Raw genomic sequence first — 25,868 nt, forward strand, 5'->3', positions numbered from 1 at the left:
TTATCATAGCATTTGGAACATGTTCAACAAAAATTGAGAACAAATTTGTTGGTCAAATTACCTTTACATGTTAATCAATTTTTTTCTTAAGTTATTTAATTACAACATAATAAATTTCAGCATTTGGATGGAGTGTAGGAATTTGAAATTTTATAGAGAACTCTAATTAAGTAATCTTCTCTGCATAAATAAATTCAATAACAAACATTAAATAGTTGGTACTTGAGTTTGGAAGGGTTAATCAGCAAGTTTTTGCGCCAAACAGATCATGTCAATATCTTATCATGCGTATGAATCGGATCCTTAGAGAGTTTGTAGAGGTGAAATATATCTAATCATTAATGTTATTGTGATGTGTGACGTGGCTCCTAGTGAGTCAGCTATTTATTCCATTAGCATTGCAGGGATTATCCTTTTTTATGTAACAACAAAGAGAAAGAGATAGCAAGAAAGAAGAATAATATTAATGGGTGCTGCATCATCAAGTTCAACAACATCTGAGACAGAGTCATCAACAACACCTGATGCTAAGGTTACAGGCCTTTTCATATATCCTGTTAAGTCATGCCGTGGAATTCCTCTTTCTAATGCTCCACTCACACCTTCTGGTACCACATATATTCCTTCTTGTATTATTTATTTTTTGAAAACTTGGACCGACTAATCCGAGGGGTCCAATCCAAATGTTTACTTGATAGGATTTCGATGGGATCGACAGTGGATGGTTGTCAATTCAAAAGGGAGGGCATGCACTATAAGAGTTGAACCAAGGTTTGCTTTGATTGATGTTGAACTACCACCTGAGGCATTTCTTCAACACTGGGAACCAACCACTGATTCCTTTATGGGTATATTTCATTTTTCATAAGCTCCTTCAAAACATATCATACCTTTTTATTTATTGATTTTATTTGTTTTCATATGGTAAAATACTACGGTGACATTTTATATGCTGAGGTCCGGGTTTAAACTCATAGTTTTTCACTTCTCAACATTTAGTGTGAGTTTCACTGTTAGGTCTTTATAATCAAAAAACAAAAATGATGTGATGTGTTTCGGAAAATATTCAAGTCTCGGATAGAATAAAGATAAGGTCTGAAATATGTTTATAAAGAGTGACAACCTTCCCCTTATAAGTCGGTTTTGTAAGAATGAATTAGTCCCAATATAAAATCTTAATAGTGTGAGCTGTGACTAGTTTTGTTCCTTAAGCAAGTGGTTGTAGGTTTGATTTCTAACTCATGCATATAAATTCACTCTTTGATAGATTAAATCTTTAAATGTATCCAGATTTGAAAGGGTTTAGTCTTCATAGTTGCGTGCAGAGAGTACTCTTGGTAGTATTGAACATCGTGAAATTAATGATGCCACTTGTGCAATGCCATGGAACATGTCATGTATTAGGGGTAGGGGCGACAAGGGAGACTGTAGGAGGAGATGAAGGTGTTTTTTTTCGTAACCAATTTATTGATGCGAAATATCCATAGGCTAGCTAGTCACTTTTAGTTAGGTCTACCTGCCCAACCACGTTTTTTCCATCTATATTTGCGCAGTCTAGTCTTTTTCTAAAGGGAAAAAACTGCAGTATATGGTGTGCTGGTATAATCACATTTGATTATAAGGTATATCCTTTCAGGGTAGGGCGGGCTATATGGTGAGCTGGTATCTATGCTTATCATAAATGGAATGTAAACTCTTTTTTGATATCTAAGAGATTTGAGCTACTATCAAATACATCAAATGCTTGCATAAACCGCACAGCATGATAGAAAACAACTTCCACCTCTGTATTTATCAAAACCTTCATAAATAAAAAATCATCAAAGTCAAATTTGATATAAAGCAAAATAAGTGACTCGTCAACTTCTCGTGAACAACACGAAAAACGTTGCTTGTTATATAAGAATGTAGAAGCCTTACAAGGCAGGACTAAGTGATTTATTGTTTCTGAACTAGAAGTGTACAATACATTACAAATTAAGAAGCAAAACAAAAGTGGTAAGATATATGGATCTTATGGCATAAACATGTAAGCAAGTGTTTGATTTTTTTTTTTAATCAGCAAATATTATTAAGCAAGTATGCACAAAACCCGAAAAGGAGGAAAAAGAGTACAAGCAAGAGGGCCTTATAACAGCTGACGCCTCCACACCAAAAGAACACTCGATAAAAAAACCCCTAAATACCGGAAACGAAACAGAACCGGTACTAACACTTACAAACCTTTTGCCACAGCACTAAACAAACGGCAAAACAGGCATTACGTACAGTCCTAAAAAACATACTAACACAGCCCGCTAAGGACAAACAGCAGCAAGCACAAAAAGAACAGGACCACTATCGCTGCTCCCTACCTCCAAAGCACAAAAAGCTGCAACAGGACACCCACCAGCGGAGCACCAAGCAGACAGACCACAGCCAGCAAACCAAGAGCACACAGGCAGGCCGAAAACCACAAAACCAGCAAAACTGTGATGCTTAAAAACAGAAAAACTGTCAGCAGATCCAAAAAAACTGACAGCCCACCAAAACTCATCTCAAGAGGCACTCCCGTGGACACCAACTCCACTCATAGAACATACAAGTCGGATTATTAAGTCTTCCTCCACAAGCTCCTTCACAAGTGTTTGATTGAGTTTATGAAATAGCTTACAGCCAATCTATAACTTCTTCTGAGCTTATTTTTATAAGCTATTAAGATAAAATTATGCAAAACAACTTATGTGGAAGGGCTTATTGCTTTAAACTCTTATGTGATAAGTTGTTTTTGAATAAATATTTAATTAAGCCATTTGCAAATGCATATTCAGTTCAAACAAGCTTGACCTCCAAAGTATCATCCCTTACTGTTTTCTGAATTAAGGATGAGACTGAGTTCGAATCCCTATCGGAAATGTATTGCTAAGTCTGCCCCCTCCCCCTAAATAAAAAAATAATAGTCCCCCTCCCCTATTTATTTAACAAAAAACATGTGAACCCTTTGACTTGATTTACATGCTTATACTTGTGTTTTCTAGGTTATTTGCCAAGTATCCTCGTTAACACTTATGAAAAAACTTTGAGGGGAATTTGTGAAATTTTGTGTAGTATATTCAATTCCTCTCTTCTTGTTTATGGAAGCCATTGATAAATGTCTGTTATATAATGGACATCAATGTTGTCTTTTTCCGTCCTATTTGATATCTGAAGTAGTTAGGACATGATTTTTTATATAAGTTTCTGCCTTTTATTCCGCATTCTGTGTTCATATTTCATTTTTAATTTCACAGAATCCTTCCTTCTGTTCTTAATTTTTATAAAATAGAAAAATTGCAGTAGTTAAAAGTTTAAACGCCAATAGACTTTTGAATGGCACATTCTTCATGATCATGATTGCTTTTTCTTCTTCCTTTCTTTAGTTAATGAATGGAGTTTTTTTATCTTCATGTTACAGTGTTGAAAGCACCTGGGATGGAACCTCTGAAAGTTTGTTTGAACAAACAGTATGAAGTAGAAGATGATGTTACGGTGTGGGAATGGACTGGCTCTGCCTGGGACGAGGGAGCTGAAGCATCACAGTGGTTCTCAGATTATTTAGGATATCCTGCTAAACTGGTCCGCTTCAATACTGGTAACGTCTTTGAAACCTTAAAGAATACAAAAATGATGATAACAATGTTTAGAAGGATTTGTTACTTTTAGACACATAAATGATTGGTAAAGGACTATAACGGCTTCAAGAAAACATGAGTATTACTAGGACTAACTTGTTGCTTTTATAATAAATGTGTTTAATATGATGTGAACAAAATCAATTTAACATATGCATGTAATGCACAATGGTTCCATGAACTGCGGTTGCATTGTGCATGATATAAATGACCACGATGACTCTCAAGTAATGTTCCAAATGCAGCTTCAGAAGTTAGAAAAGTAGACCCTGATTATGTCAAGGGACAGCACCAGACCTTTTTCAGCGATGGTTATCCGTTCTTACTCGTATCTCAGGTCAGTCAAGTAGCAGTTGGGAAATGAAGTCGAAAGTTTACTGATTGAAATCTTTACTTTTTGTTATTTATTGCTTTCAGGATTCATTGGATTCACTAAACGAGCTTCTAGAGGAACCGATACCTATGAATCGTTTCAGACCCAAGTATTAATTTCTCCATGCCTTTTTGTCTAGTAGTAATGTAATTATATTCTTGCATAGTATAGTATTGGTTACTACTTCAGATCACGTAATTGATATTTTGGTGCCACGGGGTGCAGTATCCTTGTTGAAGGTTGTGGACCATATTCTGAAGACCTATGGAGAGATATCAAGATAAGCAGGTTTTCATTTCAAGGAGCCAAACTGTGTGGCCGTTGTAAGGTAATGAGTTCTTCTTTATAGTTTCTTACATAACATATAGCGCTCGTTCAAAGCTAGTTGTACTGGAAAAAAATTAGATCGTAGTATTTATATACAAGTTTAATCTGTAAACCGTAAGTTTGATTAATAGAAAGGAACTGCAGCTGCTTTATAGTCGGAGATATAGACATATCTGGCCAAACTTCGTTACCAACTATTGTGTGTTCATTGTTGCGTTTTTCATATATTTATTCTTTTGAACCGCAGTTGCTGTTCTAATATGAATGATGCTTATTATGGTTAGGTACCAACAGTCGATCAAGAGACAGCAATGTATGGAGATGAACCAACTAAAACTCTCATGAAAATTAGGTCTGGCGAAGTCTTACGACCAAATAGTGACAAAAACAAAAAGATGGTGAGATTAGTATTCAGTCATCAAATTCTGAATGAATTTCCCTTTGGTTTCATCGATGTCAAGCGATACATGAAATACTTGTGTTGCAGGTCTACTTTGGTCAGAATGTAGTGTGGAACTGGAATGAATCTTCTGCTAAAGGGGATGAAAAAGTTCTTAAATTGGGAGATCCTGTTTATGTTATCAAAAAAGTCTCTTCTCCAGCAGAAGCAGCTGCTTAAAAGGCTACAATGACACAAACTTTATCAAACATGAGTATAGTGGTTATGCTGAAATTAAGTGATAATGCATCATTCATGATGGTTGCTGAACTTTGCTTTGAGGAGTTGTAATGTAATGCATCTCTATTATGTCTTGTATATCCAAATAATCATGGAGATCAAATTTCTTGGACAAATTAAGATAAAACGTGGCTAGAGGGATTCGATAAGGCGACTGTAAACGTAAGCTCCGTGTGTGTGGTTCCATTCAGTTCTTTGCATTCTAAAAAATGTTTTTTTTTTTTTCTTTCTTTCACTAAGAGCTTAATTTATATTGTGTTTTGTTTGCCTTCTCCTCAAAAATGTTGAGAAGACTTGTAAAAAAAAGGGGTAAATATCTCTTTTCGTCCCCGTAATATTAGCGAATTTCGGTTTTAATCCCTGTAAATAAAAAGATTTAGATTTTGTCCCTGTAATTTTAGATTATTCCACTTTTGGTCCCTCCTTTCATCACGTCAGCTAAATCTGCATCAATTAAGTCCTTGTAATTTCAGATTCCTCCCACTTTTGGTCCCTGTAATTTCAGATTCCTCCACTTTTGATCCCTCATTTTACGTGCCATGTATGCAGATTTTGCTGACGTGGTGGAATGAGGGATCAAAAGTGGAAGAATCTGAAATTACAGGGACAAAATCTAAATTTTTTTTTACAGGGACTAAAATCGAAATTCGCTAATATTACGGGGACGAAAAGAGGTATTTACCCAAAAAAAAAATGTAGAAAAGGTAAAAAAAGTTTTTTTTTTTTTTTTTTTTACCAAGAGCTTAATTTGTATTTGTAGCATCATTTGGATGGAGTGTAGGAAAATTGAAATTTTAGTTTTGTAAACTTCTTTTCAATCAGTTTTAACCAAACTGATACTAAGCTATTGCACATATTGTTGTTGTGTTGATAATTGGTAATCTCAGGTAGTTATTAGCAATAAACTTAACACACTTTTTAGCACACTCACACCTATTAGTTGAAATTTGAATTGATCACACTAAGTCATGTCAGTCTCACATAATTGTGTCGAGATTATATAATTACAACTAAGAAAGTGTGTTGGAAAGAATGTGTCGATAAAAAATTTCAATTATCCATATGAACAAATCCTTTACAAATTCACACCTTCAACCAAATGCTTTCCCTTTTTCTTTTTTACCAAACCAATGCGTTACTTGACACTGTCATCTCGCCTAAAGAAGCCATTGGTTCAACTCTTCAAAGCTAGTCCCCTTTTTGTAATTCTCCACAAACCATTGATAATCCAACTGATTCCAGCCAGTATATTATAGAAGATGTAAATGTCAAAGAAAATAAAATTACATTACTATGTTTTGTTCAAGAAAATAACAAGGCAAGTACGAACCATGAAAAGAGTCAATCAAGATGTTAAAATAACAAAAGGCAATGTTTTTATAGAGTATTCAACACACTATGCAAAAAAAGTACAGTAAACGTTCTATGGAAATTATTCCAAGATATAAGCTATGAAGCATCTATATAGACACGATGCTGATGATAATTTAAGTGATTGAATGCAACCATGTGCAACGGTGTGGTGTTGATGTTGGACAGCGACACATGTCAGATACCAAACACACTTTCGATGTGAAGTGCAGGTGCTACATACGATATAAGCACAGAAACAGAGGTTAATAATTCTACTGCTATAGGTTGAAGTGAGAGACGTTAGGGAAAATGAGCATCAGCTATGGAGCATGGTTCGTCACCAGTACCACACTTTACAAGAGACTAACTGAATATTAGTTCATTTTATCGATTTATTCCAATAAACCCATCCATCCAATATTCCATCCCCTCCCACAAGATACCAACCATGGTTCAACACTAAAAACTTAACAGCATTAGGTGGATAATAGAAGAATAAGAAACTAACAATCATATTCTCATCCCTACCATGATTTTATGGCGAGTACATTGTTATAGTATGCATTGCAAACAACAAAAGGCTAATTTACTAACAGATAATAAAATTTTTAGAAATCGAGTATCGAATAAAGATTGTGTTTTTCACTATACCAATGGAATGGAGGAAGTTTATGAAATTTCATTTGTACATGAAATAATTGAATAGACAACAATTGCTGACCCTTGACTATCTGTTTTATCAATCAGTCCCCCAAATTTCCACCCAATTTGTATACTCGGCTGTAATAATAAGAGTCAACTATGGAATTTGCATCTTTTTCTGAATCTGAGGGACAGATATAATCAGAAGATGAGTTTTGTATTCTTTTCCTTTTCACTTATGTTCGTTCGCATCTGGTAGCAATCCTATAAACCAGTTCATCATTATTGACTTTCATTTGCCTAACAAGATGCAATCTGCATAATACTTGCAAATTGTATGAAATCATTTACTGGCCAACTGTTGATAGTGTACACATACAACCACTTACCAGCTCACAGAGTGTACATATACAACCAATTACTTTGACTGAGCCCTGTTGAAATCCACTCACTCTTATAGATCAAAGTTGATTGAATGTTGAACACTTGATCCTTTTAATACTCAGTTCTCACCATTGTAAGTTGCAAAGTGTACATATTTTAGACAGAAAAGCAAATTATTCTAGTGACTTTGCAATGACGGAAAGTGGTTTAAACTGTTTCATCGGTTAAGTGGTAGTATTCTCATCTTTCACCTGTTTGGCATCAATCCTGCGCATATGCTGATATCTCCAAGCAGGCAAAAGAAGGAAAGTTCTGTATCAAACACATTTAATTGCATATAAACTTCGAAAGTTTGTGATCTTGTGTTTGAGGATCTGGATCAATAAATTCCTGTATCGGCATTTTCTTAGCTTCAAGAAATTCTTATTCAACAACACATCTTACACGATATCAGCAACACATCCTGCTCTGACATTCGCTGATGGTTTTTCGAACTTTCATAGGTTTGCAGAGCTGTTGAACAGCTAAGGCCCAAGTAGAAGGTTTAGGCAGCAAAAATTTCTGAAGCATCACTTCTATAATATTGGAAGCACCAACTGTTCTCTGTCGCTTAATTAATCGGACTACAAGCTCGTCTAGAAACTCCCTCCCATCTTGAGGCGGGTCCATATTGTCTCGTAAAGTTTTTAGGAAAATATCGCAAGTAATAAAATCAGGATCACAACCTTGATCTAACATAGTATTTAGAATATCAATAGCGCGGGAGACACTATTCTTTGTGCAAAAAGCATTGAGGAGTATGTTGTATGTAACCACATCTGGTTGTAACTTCGGATTGTGACAAAGCATCTGATTGAAAAGTTTCATACCTTGTTCTACTAACTGAGCATTACAAAAGCCATGAATCATTGAACTATAAGCCACAACATCTAATTTGATTCCTCTACTCAACATTTGTTTCCACACGATTAAGGCCTCCTTAAGCTTCCCGTTTTTACACAATCCATTAATAAGTATACTGTAACAAACCTCGTGATGATTACAATCATTGTCTGTCATCTCTTTCCAAACAAGAATAGCTTTATGAATATCACCTGCTTCAAAGTAACCCCACATCAAGGAACTGTAAGTGAAAGAATTGGGAGTGTGTCCTTTATTCTTCATCTCTATTAAGTATTCTTTCGCTTCATCTGGTTTCCCTTCTCGACAAAGACCATCTATAAGAGCACTATACACTATAGTATTTGGTTTACATCCTTTTTCAACCATTTCCTTCCACAACTGCATTCCATGCTCGCCTTTCCCCTCCTTGAACAATCCACTAATAAGAGACGAGTAACTAAACTCATTCCCACGATAACCCTTCTCTTCCAACGAAACCAAAACACGCACCCCATCCAAAGCCCTACCATGCTTAACAAACCCATCAACAAGTGTTCCAAAAGTAATATCATTAGGCACACATTTATTCGCCACCATCCGATTCAAAAGACTCATCGCCTTATCCAACTTACCCTTAAGACACAAACCATGAACAAGCGAATTATACGTCACTTCATTCGGAACACAACCCTTAAGAAACATATTATCAACCAGCTTCGACGCACGCGACAAATCACCTTTCTTACACAATGCACTAATCAAAACATTAAACGCAACCGGATTCGGAAACGTGCCTTCAACCTGCATCTCATCCAACAACGAAACCGCCTCATCAATCCTCCCCTCATTGCACAAACCATGCATCAACGTCGAATAAGTATAACCATCAGCAACACAATTCCTATCACTCATCCCTCTAAAAACCTCAACAGCTTGATCAACATTTCCAACTCTACACAAAGCCTTAATCACCAAATTAAAACTAAGCCCATTTGGTTGAATATTACTAAAACTATTGGAATCAATAACATGGTTATAAAACTCTAAAGCAAGATCAAAACAACCCTCTTGAATAACAACATTAAGAACAGTGTTAAAAGATTTAACAGTTTGCTTACAGTGAAACTCAGCTCCCATTCTATGAAACAAGTCCAAAGCTTTTTGAGGTAAATGTGCTTTTCCATAAGCTTTGAACATGATAATGAAGCTTTTTTCGATAAAGACTCGATTTTCACACTTCATTTGATGAAGGAGTTGTTCCAAGGAGGTGAAATCTAAGGAATTGGAGAAATTTTCGATGAGGGAGTAGAAGGATAAATCGCCCAATTTGTAAGAACCCCATTTGTGAGAAGAGGTGTTGGAGGGTGATTTGAAGATTTGAGGTGGAAGGGAGTGATGGGTATGGGGGAGATTGGAGGAAGAGTAAGAGAGAAAGGTTAGGGTTAGGGTTTGGGGTTTTAGGTGAAGAGAGTGTTTGAGAAGGGTTTTGGGAAATGTTGAACATTTTGGCATGGCATGAATTCGACACAAATTGGGTTTGTTTTGGTTGAAGAAGTGGTTTGTGTTTGTGGTTACCACCACCCAAGTTTTAAGAATGTTGCTGTCTTGTGGGAAGAACAACGTTGCTGCTGCTTTCTTCTCTCATGTCTCAAGTTAGCCTTTTTCATGTCATAGGTCAAATTTCTATAACATGAAGTTCAAATATTTACAATAAATTTCTCATCAAGATTCTCTTTTAAACATTCGTTTTTTATTGAATGAAATTCATTACTCAATAAAAAAGTAAAGTATTTGATCACGATGAAATGTTAATAGTTAGAGTTTTACTTTTCCCACACTATGTCTTTCCTCGCGCGTTCTATTTTTACTAGAACTTTTGCAATTTTATGTTTTACAATTCGTAAAATAAAATGCGAATAAAATAAAAAACAGAAATAAAAAGACACAAATATAAAAACAACTCATTTTATTAATATATGAACAAAACATTACAATAATTTTCAAGCTTTTTAAGCTTATTACATAAGATTCTAAATCTATTTCCAATCTTATCTTATTACATAAGTTATACCAGTGGCTCCAGCAACTGATGGAGAGGAAAGAGGGGGGAAGAATAAACCAATGTTGTCTGATGGGACATACCAGTAGTTTTGGTGTTGGTGGGGAGATAGAGGGGGCACAAGGCCTCTACGAAACAAGAGACCATCATGGTCAATATGACACCCAGACAGACCAACCTCACACCTAGACTGACCCTTTTCCTATTGACCGATCATATGACCCCTGATGGATTTTCAAAGAGGCCTCTTTCTATGAAAGGCCAACGATGGAAACACATCGTTGCATAAGGAAGAAGAGAAGAGGAGAAAGAAGAGGGTGTGAGATTGCATAAGGAAGAAGAGAAGAGGAGAAAGAAGAGGGTGTGAGAAATTGTGAGGAAATGAAACATATTTATAAGGGAGGGAGGGAGGGACCAAAAGCGGTGGGAAAGGCATCGATGAAGTCAAAAAGACCACCGTCCGAAAACGTTTGAGAAACATTTTCTTTGTGGTGTAGACCACCGGCCAAAATCTTCTGGTGTAATTCGGAATTCAAAATCTAGATAACACATGGATTCCGGATTTCATACTCCGGAAACATACGATACTGGGGTGAACAAAGGGAAACTTGGGACTTTGTGTATGGTGAGGGTTGGTTCAGATTTTAGAATTCGGATTTATTCAGCATTGGATTCTTTTGTGTATCCCACATTGCACCGACAATTTTTGTGGTCCACAACGCCCAGATACCTCTATAAATAGGGGTCCCTGTTTTCATTACAAGTAAACTACATTAGACAAAAAATCATGGAATTCCCAGGCTTTGATCCGAACACCAAGCTAGCGGTAGTCTACTACAACGGTGGAACACCACCCCATCTGTTTAGGATTCGAGACGATGTCACCCTCTCCGGGCTGAAGGATGAGTTAGATCAAATCAACTGTCAACTCAACCACAGAGACACGAGGAGGGTGGTCAGAGTTTAATATTGATGTTCATTGTCCGACTTAACCGGATCTCTTCGCTTCAGCCGAATGAAACTCGCGAACGACGACGTGAGAACCATGTTCTCTGTCTTTGGTCAGCACAGTACAAGATGACCGATCGAGTTGGACGCTTCGTTGGTTAGATCTGCTGAACAAATTCTGAAAAGTTTGCACCAGACCAGGAACTACGAAGAGATCCGGACTCTGCTTGAGGGACCAGAGAAGGAAGAAGTTAGTTTAGATGATATGTGATAATGTGTTATGTTTTAATTAATCGCGTGTTTTATGTTGTTTTAATTGCGTGTTAGTTATGTGTTGTTGAATTAAGTTGTTGCATTATGTTTTAAAAAATATATATTATTTAAACTTTCATTATGTTTTAATTTACGTTAAATATGTTCATTTAATCGATAAAATAACCGAAGATATGCTTTTCGGATTATGAAATCCGAATATACCTAGGGCGTACGTGTGATCCGAAAAACGAAATTCGGAATACCTCAACATAGGATTCTTTTGTATGGACCACATTGCACCAAGAGTTTATGTGGTCCACAACACCCAAGGACCTCTATAAATACATCATCTCCGGTTTTCAGCTTCAATACCATCAAAACACGCAAACACACCAAAGAAAACCATGCAAATTTTTGTCATTAAGTTGAGGATCTTCCTCACGTTGTCGCAAATAGATGAATTTTCTCTCTATTTGATGGCGTGATGAAGATCTTCTACATGCTGTCAAAATTACAAACAAACACACTAAAGAGACCATGCAAATTTTTGTCATTGTGTTGAGGATCTTTCTCATGCTGTTTTAAATATATAGATCTATATATAACAGCATGATGAAGATCTTCAGCATGCTTTCAAAAATATATAGATACTCTTTGATGCCTCCTTGATACATAGATAAGTCAAAAATATCAAGAGGTTGTTATGAGTTAGATCTTGCTGCCTGCCAGATGAATATGTCATTTGGTAAGGCAGCAGGATCTAACTCAAAGAAATCCTCTTGAAAACAACTTCTCAAAAGATTCATCATTTTTGTTATTATTGCTTTTTTCACTGTTTATTTGTCTTATGTTGCTTCTATTTATGTTATGTACCTTTGTTCTATTTTTTTCCAAGGCATTCGCAACGAAAACGATCCAAAAAAAAAGGGTATGATGCAGTTCAGACTTTACAATCCGGAATAGCTTCAAGCATTCTAGATTATAAAATCCGAAAATTCTCAGAAACATTTTGGTCGGTGACGTTTCACCAAAGGTTAGACGGTTAGTGGAATTTTAATACGTTTTTTGGACGATTTTGAACGAAAAACACGTTTTCCTTGACATCCAAATTATCTATGACTTGTTTTAGGCTATAAAAAGGTTTGGATCTTCAACATTTTCCTTCATTCTTCTTCACCCTCCTTTCTTACATTTTCTTCAATTTTTTTTTAGTTTTTTAGGTAGCTTTTAGGAGTGTTTGTGGTGCATTGTCATTTTTGACCGCTCATACGACCCCTCCAATTGCATTGCAGCTTATGCGGGGGTCGTATAACGGTCAACAGAGACCCTTGACATCAAAGAAAGACACAAAATATTCATATCGTATTTTTCCGGATTATATGTTCCGGAAACACTAACAATCTGGTCTGGAATACATAATCCTGACCAGGGCTATTTTTGGAATTTTGCAGGGTGCGCGAGAAGGTTACCGGATGGGAATAGTAATAGTATAATAGTTATTGACCTCTAATATACATAGATAAAATATTTAATCTAACAATTTCAAAAAATTTGTGAGATTTATTAAAAAAAATAATATTGAGTTGAAGTATGACTTATGACTTTTTATATTATTTTTAGCTTAGTTAATGATTCTTTGAAACTATAGTTTTTTAAAATTTTGTTATAATCTCTCCAAAAAAAATTGTTATGAATGTAATAAAAATTATATTTTAAGTTAAAAACCATAATACTAAGAAAATGCATTGAGTTTTATTTTTAGTTTGATTTGGTTCAAGTTTTATGATTTTAATTTACTTTGTTTGAAAATTGAAGAAAACTAAAATCGACCAATTTTTTTTTTTTTTTTTACAATGATAATGTCACGAAGTTTTATCATCGTTTAACAATGACTAATCTATATTCAGGATGATATGAGACACATAAGGCAAGTTTTCTCTTTCAATCGGATTTTTTCCCTATGCATAAGGCATGAATCAAACTCCTGCTCTCTATTATTGTTGATTGTTCATCCTATTGTTGTGCATTGTTCATATTTTAATGGAATTTAACTAATTTTTTAATTGATAATTTAAATAATATTATAAAATAGTTTAAATGAATGGTCAAAATGGAAGAAAAAGTCCAACCTAAAAGGGTGTGTCCCTTTTATATATTGTTATAGATCTTCCTTGTTGATCTTCTAAGTTGACTCTCTTTAGATCAACAACTTAATTAAGTGTTTACAACATAAACACTTATCATAAATGCTGAAAAAATATTATGGATAAAAGCTATTTTTATATGTTTGTCCTAACAGTTTCACAAGTAGATAAGTTCAAATATTTCAATTCAATCCTTTATATTGAGTAACATGACCAATATTTATTGATACAAGGACCAATAACATGTAGAATTTCATATAACTTGTGAAAGTGAAATTGGGTTGTGGAAGATAAAAATTACAATTATCTTAAGGCCCTTCAATCCTAGCAGTCTCTTTGTGATTCACATTGATTGTTTGCACCTTCTCTTGTTGATGAGCCATATCATAAGTTGAATGTAGACCAAAGAAAACATAGTAAACCAACATTATCAAAGTGCATATTCCAAATCTTATAAAAGCTTCATATTCCAAAGATCCCATAAGAAAAATATTTGTTGCAATTGACAAAGATGGTAACCATGGAACAAGTGGAACTCCCCAAAACCTTGGCTTCCTTTGCTGAGTCAAAAAATATGACATCCCAAGAGTTGAAAAAAACCAAACAGGAACAGTAACAGTGTATCCAATCCAACCATTAGGCTTCAATCCCCAATAAGCTGAAATTCCCATTGAAGAAGCAACAATGAGAATCAAAAACACAACAAGCTTCAACTGATTCTCTTTTGTTGTAACTCCTCTAACATAGTACCTTCTTACCAAAAGTGCAATGGATATCATCACGAAAACAAAGAGTGTGCTTACTGATATCAAACTTGATAACACATCCAAGCTAGTGAAAAAGGCTATGCAAGCACTTGAAATTGTAATCAGAAGTGTAGCATTTATAGGCGTTCCAGTTTTCGGATGTACAAGAGCGAACCAAGGAGGAATCATGTGCGAACGTGCGATGTGAGCAATATAACGCGCTTGTCCTAATCTTCCTACTAAAAGCACTGTTGTCATACCTTTCAATGCACCAAAAGCTACTACATATTTTGCCCAATTCATTCCAACTTTCTGAAATGCAACTGAGAAAGCTGCACCTGTATCTATATCTGTGTATTTCTGCATCATGCTTAGTGAAAGTGCCATCAAGCAATAGATAACTGTGATCACAGACATTGAACCAATCAAGCCTATTGGTATGTCCTTTGGCGGATTTTTAGTTTCTTCAGCCATGGTTGCAAGACTGTCAAACCCTCCATATGCAAAATATAGAATTGCAGATGCTTGAAATACACCTTTAACTCCATAAGGTAAAAAAGGTGTCAAGTTTGATGTATTTGCATGAGAAAATCCTGCAACGATTACGAATATGATTACACCTATGTTGACTGCCGATGCAATCCAATTGAGAAGCGAAGTTTTTCTTGTGCTGATCATTGCAATCATTGCGGAAATTACCAGAACACCAACTGCTATAGGGTCTAGTAAATTGTATCCATCTTTGAGATGATGTGCTTTGATTCGAAGCGAATCTTTTGGACGATTTAAAAGGCTTGTGAAATAAGAAGTCCATGATCTTGATACCGCTGCACTTCCAAGTACGCATTCGAGAAGTATGTTACCGGCTGCTATGAAAGCAACAAAGTCACCTAATTCAATTCTTAGATAAGCAAATGAACCACCTGCAGCTGGAACTTCAACGGCGAATTCTGTGTAACAAAAAACAGAAAGCATTGCTGATATTCCTGAAGCTACATAGGATAAGACTATTGCTGCTCCTGCATGGTTATGAGCTTCTTGACCAGTTAGCACAAAGATTCCTGCACCAATTACTGCACCAAAGCCAAACCAAATCAAGTCCCACCAATTGAGACATTTTTTCATTTCATTCTCACTTTGTTTCTTAAGCTCATGTGTCTCAGTGGCATCATCTGATCTGGTCTGAACACGATCCTTGAACCTTAACCATGTTTGTGAAAGAGCAGAAACATAGTTGTTCCAGCTTTGAAAGGATTCCTCTGGCAAGAAATCTTGTTTGCTCCATCTCCAATAGCTTTTTTGTGGTTCACAGTCATCCATGCCTTTTGTGGATGCCATTCAAAGAAATTGTTTTTTCACTGAAACTATTAGTAGATTGGAACGAAATGAATGTATCACCGAAGAAAATAAGCAGATAACTTTGAAATAAAAAAAATACTAGATTTCAAACAACTATCATAAATTATTTTGTCAGCTAGTCTTGAATTTAACACCTCTTTGGCTGTATTCTAGTGTGCATCAAGTATATGGAGATGTAAATGTTTACATAATATATATAAGAATGTTTACTAAGCCAATGTAATGAAGCACAGACACTTCTCGAATTAGGCGCGTCTTGGTATCGGACACGTGCCGGTGTCCACTGACACATATGATTACATTAAATAGAGAGGTCAACCCATTAAATAAATCATTCATCTAGATATACCGATACGCAGGATAATTCAGAACCACAGAAGTCACACTCAGATGATAAGATTTTGAGTTCAAGGTAGTGTGTAAGAATGTGAAGTACTTAGTGTGAAGGTATCTGCATCACTGCATTCTAAAGCTATGTATGGTACATATGATGAGTATTCAAAGCACGCACGTTTCTCTTTGGAAAAATAATTGAAGTTGTTACATTATTCAAACTTATTGACATGAATATTCCACGGTTTTGTAATAATTTCGATCCTAATAAGTACAAATATTGTTGACTTCAAAGTAAAGGCAATGCGTTCATATTGACAGTGCAGTAGTGCACATCATTGTAGAGTAGACCAATCAGATTCACGTCACCGGATCATGGAGATTGTAGATGCTGTCAGTGTAAGTGTTGTCCTTATGTGCCCTTCAGATTTGAATATTTCATGGAATCTTATTGGTGATTTATAGGTGGTAAAAATTCTCTTACGGGCTACGGTGAACTAATAATTGAATATCACATAAAACTTCGGTAATGATAGACATCATTGTCTATAAGTAGAAGTTTAAAGTCCTTCATGACCTTAAGATTGAGACGATGACCTGATCAATGTTGATTTAGCAAAACAAGAGAAAACAAATATAATTTGATCTTATTTTTTTATCAAACCATCATCGATCATATCACTGTCTCAATCAAAGACGAGTAGTACTATAAGCTTTGGCTTACAAAGAGCGACATAATCGTTGTTAAAGTTTCAAATATTTTTTTTTAAATATCTGTTCACTATAGGCCATATGAGACACTTCCTCGCGCATATACACCTTATTCATCATTTAGTATTTAGTCCTTTTTTTTTGTGCACTTGTAATTTACATGTAGACTTGCTCAAGTCAACACACCATGAATTCCTGTCTGGTTTGTCTTTGAATACCTGAGAATTAGTATTTGTATAATTGTATGTGTGTGGTTGGAATCAATTTTAGCCGAACTTAATTATGCTTATCATATGAAAACTCATATCATAAACACTTTAATTCAACAAGCTATTCAAATTGAATATGCACATTTAAAAGTTGATTCCATTCTCAGTATTTGTTGTGTAAAAATGAAATTTGGATATTTAAATTGAAAAGGAACATCAACTTCTCCACACTTTTATATGAAGAACACCAATCTCAGTAAAAATGTCATATAACTTATTAACAAGAAATTGCACACCTTGTGTTAATGAAAAACCTCCAATATATTCCATTTTTGCTAGTTAAAAAAAACTTATTAACAAGAAATTATATATTTATAACCCAAACGACAACTAATATTAACCGAAGTTTCAACTATATATGCTTGTAAATGCAACCATATATGTCGATCTTCGTTGACTTTTGTAAACCTTTCCAAATATTTAAGTTGTGTTGAAAATAGTTTTCTTTAGACTTTGAAAGAGTTGACGACACAACCTTCAATACATTATTACTATATTTGATTCCTTAACTAGTGTTCTTAAGATACTTGCTAGCATTTTCCTTACTTATATCATGAAATTAAACTACTTTTAAATAAGTTATTTCAAACCACTATTCAAATTGCTTGGGCTATAAGAATGGAAGAATATTTGGTGGGGAATTATCACATTCAATAGATTTTGGACAATTGCTAAAGTGAAAAGTGTCTAGTGTGGTCTACGGTAAGTCGATGCTTGAAAATCACTCAAAACTTTGACAACAACTGCCGTCGCCATCTTAAAATAGAAGTTTAGGATTCTCCAAGTCCTTACAACAGAAACAGTAACCTGGTCGGTACCGATTTGACAAAAGAAGGAAAACAATCATATGTTGATTTTGATCCAATAATATTCAATTTTCTTATTGAATTGGTACCGACTAAATCACCATCTTGGTCTTAAGGATGAATAATAATACCATGAACTTCTACTTATGAGATATGTGTCAGTTTTTCGAGTTTCAAATCATTTCCAAGAATTGGTCCACCATATACACACTTTATCACCATAGGCATCCTAGTAATAGTATTGAATCATGAGTTTGGTCATAATTTCCATTTGATCAATTGTAGCAGGGTAACCAGCTTTTCCTAGTTCCGATCGAATGACCTTTTCTTCGGTTTAAAATCATACTTAGACGATTTTTTTTTGTTTTCTGGGGGAGTAAAACATAAAACAACTCAAGTAAAAACAAAACCTAATAAAAAAAAACTTTTAACAGGAACAGAAAGTAAAATACATAGGAAACTAAGTAAACAAGGAAGAGAAAGTATCATTTGAGTACGACTGCATTACAAAGTTATGGTAGAGCTACATCAGAAGATCACAATCCTGTCAACAGGTATCCTCAAGCATGGCTCTGCACATTATATTCAGACACATGCAGTTACGAATCTATGATAGCCGCTGGAATGGTACAAAAGACTGGCATTCCATCAGACAAGGAAAATGATACATAAATATACTACTTCAGCAAAGATATAAAACCTCTAGGAAGTTGACTTCTCTGAAGAGAGCCATTCTTGTGTTGTCGTTAAGTCGGGAAGAACAACTGCGCCGGACTTCCTCCATTCCACAGCTTCTGGTGTCTTAAATCTATCCAACAATAGTGCATGCATCCCTATGCTCTTAGCTGGCTCATAGTCTTTGCGCATGCTATCGCCAATATGCAAAGCTTCTTCAGGTGCAATATTACCAGCCCTCTCAAGTGCAATCTCATAAATTTTTGGGTCTGGCTTCTCAACACCTTCAAGGCCGGAAAACACGCCAAAGTCCCACTCAGATCCCTGCATCATTAAACATTATAACGATCATACATTCACGTCTCACGGATATGAGTGTATAAGACTTGGCCCCTGTTTGGATAAACAATTTAAATAACCACTTATAGCATAAGCAATTATCATATACACCCTTCGGTCACTATTATAAGCAAAAATTAACATTTTAGATTCATTCATTAAATGATGTATGTGGTCTATAATAAAGACTATATACATCATTAATTGAATGAATCTAAAATGTAGATTTTTGCTTATAATAGTGACCGGAGGGTGTAAGTGCTTATGTATAAGCTTTTTCTATAACAAAAGCTAAAATGAAGTCAGAGTAATTTTACATAAGCTATAAATTGTTTGGGAAATACTAACGAGTGCCCTTAGGGCACTCTTTAACAACCTTAAATAGTAAGCTTTTGAAAGTTTTTATAAAAATTGATGAATTTAATGCATTGGAAATTGAACTAATTGATGAATTGAACTAATTAGATTCATTCATTAAATGATGTATGTGGTCTATAATAAAGACTATATACATCATTAATTGAATGAATCTAAAATGTAGATTTTTGCTTATAATAGTGACCGGAGGGTGTAAGTGCTTATGTATAAGCTTTTTCTATAACAAAAGCTAAAATGAAGTCAGAGTAATTTTACATAAGCTATAAATTGTTTGGGAAATACTAACGAGTGCCCTGAGGGCACTCTTTAACAACCTTAAATAGTAAGCTTTTGAAAGTTTTTATAAAAATTGATGAATTTAATGCATTGGAAATTGAACTAATTGATGAATTGAACTAATTAGATTCATTCATTAAATGATGTATGTGGTCTATAATAAAGACTATATACATCATTAATTGAATGAATCTAAAATGTAGATTTTTGCTTATAATAGTGACCGGAGGGTGTAAGTGCTTATGTATAAGCTTTTTCTATAACAAAAGCTAAAATGAAGTCAGAGTAATTTTACATAAGCTATAAATTGTTTGGGAAATACTAACGAGTGCCCTTAGGGCACTCTTTAACAACCTTAAATAGTAAGCTTTTGAAAGTTTTTATAAAAATTGATGAATTTAATGCATTGGAAATTGAACTAATTGATGAATTGAACTAATTAGATTCATTCATTAAATGATGTATGTGGTCTATAATAAAGACTATATACATCATTAATTGAATGAATCTAAAATGTAGATTTTTGCTTATAATAGTGACCGGAGGGTGTAAGTGCTTATGTATAAGCTTTTTCTATAACAAAAGCTAAAATGAAGTCAGAGTAATTTTACATAAGCTATAAATTGTTTGGGAAATACTAACGAGTGCCCTTAGGGCACTCTTTAACAACCTTAAATAGTAAGCTTTTGAAAGTTTTTATAAAAATTGATGAATTTAATGCATTGGAAATTGAACTAATTGATTTTTTTAAATAAACATTTTCTTAATTAGGAATCCTTAAAGAGTGCCCTAAGGGCACTCGTTAGCAAGGCCCAAATTGTTTTCGTAAGCTATCATGGAGAGCTTATCAAAATAAGCTTAAAACAGCTAATGAACATGTCATAAGTTGTTTCCATAAGCTCTCCCAAACAGATTCACAACTGTTTATGCTAGTAGATAAGTTCAAATAAGTCAATCCAAACAGATCCTTAATTGTTGCGACCACATCAAATATGTACAGATGAACAATGGTGCTTGTGTTGTAAAACCTATGTGTACATTCTGTATTAACATTTCTAACGAGGTTGTGCACGAAAAGTTTCCTTGCATACACAATTTTGCACCGGCACTAGCAGATGTTTTTGTGTATGATTTTTTTCCACTTTGTAGTTAGCTATTTAAGTGGACTACATAATAATGCTAAATATTAATTTATCTTAACACATTTATAATTCTGACAGAAAACTTTAAGAAAATTGTAGGAAGTTTACCTGATTTAAACCTAAAGCTGGAAGAATCACATCTCGATATCGATACTCAGCATTGCTAACAATGCCAACTTTGAGACCCTTTCCGCGAAGCCATCTAAGAAATGGTTTGGAATCTGGAAAGACAGTATATGGCGCAGATGAACCAAAGGATGAATAGATGCGCCTGAAAATCTTTTCAAATGTCTCCTCGTCGTATTCATATCCAGCCTGCCCGGGAAACAAAATTTATCATTCATAAAATCTAGGAAATTTTCACATGAGAATGCAGGCATCATAAATCTGCAATTCATTGCTTGATTTAGCTAGCTTACAATAAATCCGAACATAACAATAAGGGTTAAACACTTGTTGTTTTAGAGAATTTGTTGTGGTAGAAGACAAATTTATAACCGAACAAAATATGCTACCTTACCTTGTGTGCTAAAGCAAATATAACAACATACGCATCTTGATATGTAAACACCGACTGTAATGACTTTGACAACTATCTTACCCTGACAAAAGAATCTCGCACGCAGGTTTTCCACCACACAATGTTCGGCATTTTGGCTGCAAACCCGAAACACGGATACTTCTTTGCCATGTCCTTATATGCATACTTAAAGCCCTCATGCATACGTTTGTAGTCTGGGCATGGACGGCCGGAAGCTTTGGCTGCCATGCAATAGTAGTCACCAAGCTCCCCTTTGTAAGCCATTAGGGTGCCGGTAACATCTATAGTGACACAGCGTAGTTTAGGCAAAATTGACATGGTTGCAAAAATTAGAGAGGCCCTCAGTTGGCTATGTTGTTCAGAAGAGTTTTCCAGTACAGGGCAAAGTACTGAACTCCTTCAAAATCGATAGTAAAGCCTGCATGTGTGATTCCAAAATTAGTTTTTTAAGTCGAAAAGGAATTTCAAACATGAACTAGCGCACATGATGATATGGATTATTAAATTGTTTGGCTCTATGCAAAATGGAAGGGCAAGGAGATAGTAGCTTTCAATAAGTAGTTAAAATTATCTCATAGTACAACACGTGATCTACTAGATAAAAACTAGTTTGATATTAAATATGCGCTTTGTAACACACTTTTTCCATCGTACACCATATTATTGGATGAAATTCACGTGAATCATACCACTCTGAGAATGGGTTCCACCAACTAAGGAATAAGATCAACAAGATTTAGTGGGACCCATGTGAATTTCACCCAAAAATAAAGCATTTTGGACAATGTGGTAGACAGTGTCATGCTAGCACAACTCTAAACATGATAAGCCATGGATAGATACAAGCAGAAAACAAAAAATGGATTTTATAAGCGAAGTGATTATAAAACGCACATATCGGAACACATGCACTTGCTGTGAGACGAAAAATCAATTCAAGTTACACAAATATGGAAGTTTCGATGTTACAACATGAACGCTGGTATCTCTATTACAAAGGCATCCATATAGAGAAAATATAAGGAAACCACTATATACGAAAGTTTTACTTGGATTTACAAAACCACGTCGTCTACTATGAGTCTGATGTTACAATCATTCCACGTTAAATAAACTACGGCTGAGCCAAACCACTTGAACAATAATATCACATACATTCTAAACCATTTCCTCCATAACAGACCATTTAAATGCCTAAGATCCAATAGCTTAAAATGAAAATATAACAATGCATATACAGTATTGACATAGAAATTACCAATTACGAACAATGAGTGTAAAAAGTAAAATCATACAGATATGATTCCAAAATCCTGCATATTCTCCAATCTCTATCATCAAAACAAAACATAATCCAAAATTACCAATTACTAACAATAAGTGTAGTAATTTTGTTTTACCAAATAAATGTGGTAATTAAAAGCATATATAAATGATTCCAAAATGTAGCATATTCTTCAATCTCTATCATCACAACAACCCTCAATCTGAAATCAATCCATCCACCCTCCTGATCACTGGTTAGCCTATTAGACAATGAACACACATGCAAAAAAACCAACATTTTTGTTTCTAGTTCCAACCATAGCTTGAAGCATAATACTAAAACCTTAATGGGAATTAAATAAAATTGAAATTATGAAAATGGGCGATAAAAACAAGGGATTTAAAATAAAATAAAACATTGCAAAGAAAAAACATACAGACAAAAATACTCATCACATACATGCATGACACAACATTTACAAAAGAACAAATTTGTAGGAAAAAAAAAAACATACATATGCAATACTAGAGTGTGTTTAGGTCAAGACCCAGAAAATATTTCACCAAAAAGATTCTAATTTTATCATTCTTTTGTAGAAATGAGACAAATCAATATTCAAAAGATGAGAGATGAAAAAAGAATCTAATTCTTACCAGAAGCTAAGAAAGCTGAAAAGGGTTGATACTTTGTGTAGAAATCAGAAACGGTCCATTGAAATCAGAAATGATTCGTTAGTCCATTTTATAGATGAAGAAGAAGAAAAGGGCAGTGTTGTTGCGTGTGTGTGAGGTGAGAGAGAGAGAGAGAGAGAGAGAGAGAAACTTTGGGTAATGTTTTCTTGTTTTCGAAGACAGGGATGGGATGTGTTAATTACAGTCAATTAACAGCCCCTAGTTTTGATTATATTATTTCATATACTTAATTCATAATTTATCTTCTTTTTTCTCAATAATAATAGCAACCTTTCAAAAAAATTCCAAAAAGTATGTTAATTTTTTCTTCCTAAAGTATTTTATAATGTTTAAATTTTTTATCAATAAATAAAGGGTCATGCAAACTAGTATAAACATTGTACTTTTCACTATTTTCTAATGCAAAAATTTTATATTAGTCTTATTAACTAATGTTTAGTTAACATTTTCCTATAAGTAATATGAAGGATTTTGTCCAAAAAAACAAAGGATATTTCTAAAGTGTGGTCGAGCGGCTAATATCATGAATTGGGTCATTAAGTTATACTTACTTGATCACAAGCATAAATGATATAGATTTAGACATATACATAAATCAAAAAATTATAAAAGAGATAAAAGTTAAATAATATAAATTTTTAAAATAATTATATCATATATGTTTTATAGCTTTAGCCATTTAACCATATTTTCATATATTTCAACAGTGGCTATGGAAATATTGTTGTAGGAAAATATCTATGTACAACCATACATCTTATTAGATTTGTCCCTCAAGTATTAGATTTAGATCCTCTATATCTATATGAGAAATGATATTTGTACAACTAATATTTGATAATTTTGGTGACAACCACTTTTCTCCTCTTATGATTGGAGAAAAACAATGGAGAGAGAAAGGAGGAGAAAGATAGAATAAAAAAACACATGTGAGTATGAGAGATATGATTGTTTCAAAAGTTGTCAAAAAATGGTTGTACAAATATCATTTCTCATCTATATAGTATGGTGTTGTATCCTTAGGGGACCACTAAATTTAGAGAGGGAAACAACTTTATAAATTTCCTTTTATAAATTTAAAAGTCTTTACAATGTAATATCATACTTGAGCTTGACGATTAGAATAGTTTAAAGTAAACACACAACGATATCTTTAATCAAATTGCTTGAAAGGAAATCTATAAAAACTCATTTCTAGAGGGAACTCAAGAGTGATTGAGCATCAATATTCTCATTTTTCTATTTATTTTTTCTTTTGCTTTTTTTTTTTTTAAAGAATTGCTTCGTTTTTCTTTTTTGCCTTCTTTTGGTCTTTTTGAGAGTTTTTGGTTTGTCGCCCCCCCCCCCCCCCCCCCCCCCATACATATTTTTCTCTTTTTTAGTAAGATATTTATGAGTGGAGTAATAGAATATAGGATTTTCTTGCGGACTGAGTTAATAAGTAATTCATTTAGTTATTTCACATATATTAAGAAATTTTTATAAGGACATCTGTGATTCTTAAAAATCGTGGTTGGGTCTAACACAACCCCACAAAATCGGCTTATGAGGTGGGGATTGCCCCCACTTATAAACATATTGTCAGACCATGTTCTATCCGATGTGGGACTCTTAACACATCCCCTCACAACCAGCACTATTGGACTTGGTTCGTGGACATAAATGGTGGATGACCCGATAACGAAAACCTGATAGCAGGTGGTCCAATGGATCTTGGAGAGACTCTGATACCATCTTAGAAATCGTGGTTGGGTCTAACACAACCCCACAAAACCGAATTGTGAAGTGAAGATTGCCCTCACTTATAAACACACTGTCATACCATGTCTTAATCTGATGTGAGACTCTTAACAATGATAAACACATACGTTAAGAAACTCGGTTTGAAATATCCATCTTAAAAGTCATGCATTCAAGTTTTTTTTTTTTTTAATTTAACATTTTTTTTTTCAATATAAAATTTCTATTGTTAAATTGCTTAACACGTATATGTAGGACATAAGTTTAACATTTTCTTTTTTGATATCGTTTTCTTACTATCTTTCTTTCTCCTGATTCTTTTAATTTTTATGTTCCTTTTTTTTTTTGTTACAAAGCTAAAGTTATGTTCACATATTATTAAGGAACGATAATTTTATAAAATATAATTCAAATTTTATCTTTTCTGTAGCTGCATTTGTTAATTACTCTGAAATTGTTAAAGTGGTTAACAATTTAAAACGAATTTCCTCTAGAAAAAAACAAATTTAGTATTTTATAAATTTGAGAGATTAAATTGACCGACTCTAACAACTTAAAAATTAAAAAGATTGGATTTTCTCCTGAAAATGGTAGAAGGTATAAATAGGAAAAGTGCAAACAATGATGCGCAAAAACAAAAACCTTGGTCGCGTTCTAAGGTGGTATTTAGCTGCGAAACAGCGTCAGGTATTGTTTGGAGTACTAAGGTTAATATCGAATACCGTTTGCTAAGGGCCAAAAACCTTGGCCTAGGAATCACATTCCCTAACTTTTGGAAGCTTAAATTTTACTTATTTATTTATGGACGTGTTCCACGTGATACGTCATAAGCTTCCCTTTTCGTTGCTCTTTAGGATGGGTTATGAGATTTTGAATGTCTTAGGGCATGTTTGGTTAT

General features: G+C 34.3%; 4 protein-coding genes across 5 annotated transcripts; 1 reads left to right on the plus strand and 3 right to left on the minus strand.

Moving 5' to 3' along the window:
* The first annotated feature begins 168 nt into the window (after nucleotides 1-168).
* Nucleotides 169-5,264, plus strand: LOC11445361 (mitochondrial amidoxime-reducing component 1). The gene is made up of 8 exons (XM_003594810.4): nucleotides 169-608; nucleotides 699-848; nucleotides 3,434-3,610; nucleotides 3,896-3,987; nucleotides 4,068-4,132; nucleotides 4,249-4,351; nucleotides 4,635-4,748; nucleotides 4,838-5,264. The coding sequence occupies exons 1-8, from the start codon at nucleotides 467-469 to the stop codon at nucleotides 4,967-4,969; spliced, it is 975 nt and encodes a 324-aa protein (XP_003594858.1). The 5' UTR covers nucleotides 169-466; the 3' UTR covers nucleotides 4,970-5,264.
* A 733-nt stretch (nucleotides 5,265-5,997) lies between these two features.
* LOC11444332 (pentatricopeptide repeat-containing protein At4g20090) lies at nucleotides 5,998-9,967 on the minus strand. Of its 2 annotated transcripts, XR_005644094.1 has the most exons (2): nucleotides 7,034-9,967; nucleotides 5,998-6,261 (listed from the first exon to the last, which is right to left on the minus strand). XR_005644094.1 is itself a non-coding variant. In XM_039830456.1 (1 exon), the coding sequence occupies exon 1, from the start codon at nucleotides 9,800-9,802 to the stop codon at nucleotides 7,859-7,861; it is 1,944 nt and encodes a 647-aa protein (XP_039686390.1). In that variant the 5' UTR covers nucleotides 9,803-9,967; the 3' UTR covers nucleotides 6,879-7,858. The 2 variants fall into 2 exon arrangements, 1 of the variants encoding a protein (XP_039686390.1); XM_039830456.1 differs by lacking the exon at nucleotides 5,998-6,261 and having other exon boundaries at nucleotides 6,879-9,967.
* Nucleotides 9,968-13,874: 3,907 nt separating this feature from the next.
* Nucleotides 13,875-15,954, minus strand: LOC11438064 (cationic amino acid transporter 5). Its single transcript, XM_039830457.1, has 2 exons — nucleotides 15,936-15,954; nucleotides 13,875-15,806 (listed from the first exon to the last, which is right to left on the minus strand). Exon 2 carries the CDS (start codon nucleotides 15,778-15,780, stop codon nucleotides 14,005-14,007), a length of 1,776 nt encoding a protein of 591 aa, XP_039686391.1. The 5' UTR covers nucleotides 15,781-15,806; nucleotides 15,936-15,954; the 3' UTR covers nucleotides 13,875-14,004.
* A 2,381-nt stretch (nucleotides 15,955-18,335) lies between these two features.
* Nucleotides 18,336-23,253, minus strand: LOC11445360 (haloacid dehalogenase-like hydrolase domain-containing protein 3). The gene is made up of 5 exons (XM_024776614.2): nucleotides 23,192-23,253; nucleotides 21,332-21,689; nucleotides 20,839-21,045; nucleotides 18,621-18,919; nucleotides 18,336-18,492 (listed from the first exon to the last, which is right to left on the minus strand). The coding sequence occupies exons 2-4, from the start codon at nucleotides 21,587-21,589 to the stop codon at nucleotides 18,623-18,625; spliced, it is 762 nt and encodes a 253-aa protein (XP_024632382.1). The 5' UTR covers nucleotides 21,590-21,689; nucleotides 23,192-23,253; the 3' UTR covers nucleotides 18,336-18,492; nucleotides 18,621-18,622.
* Nucleotides 23,254-25,868: the final 2,615 nt, after the last annotated feature.

Source organism: Medicago truncatula, chromosome 2, assembly GCF_003473485.1.
Source record: "Medicago truncatula cultivar Jemalong A17 chromosome 2, MtrunA17r5.0-ANR, whole genome shotgun sequence".
NCBI lineage: Eukaryota > Viridiplantae > Streptophyta > Magnoliopsida > Fabales > Fabaceae > Medicago > Medicago truncatula.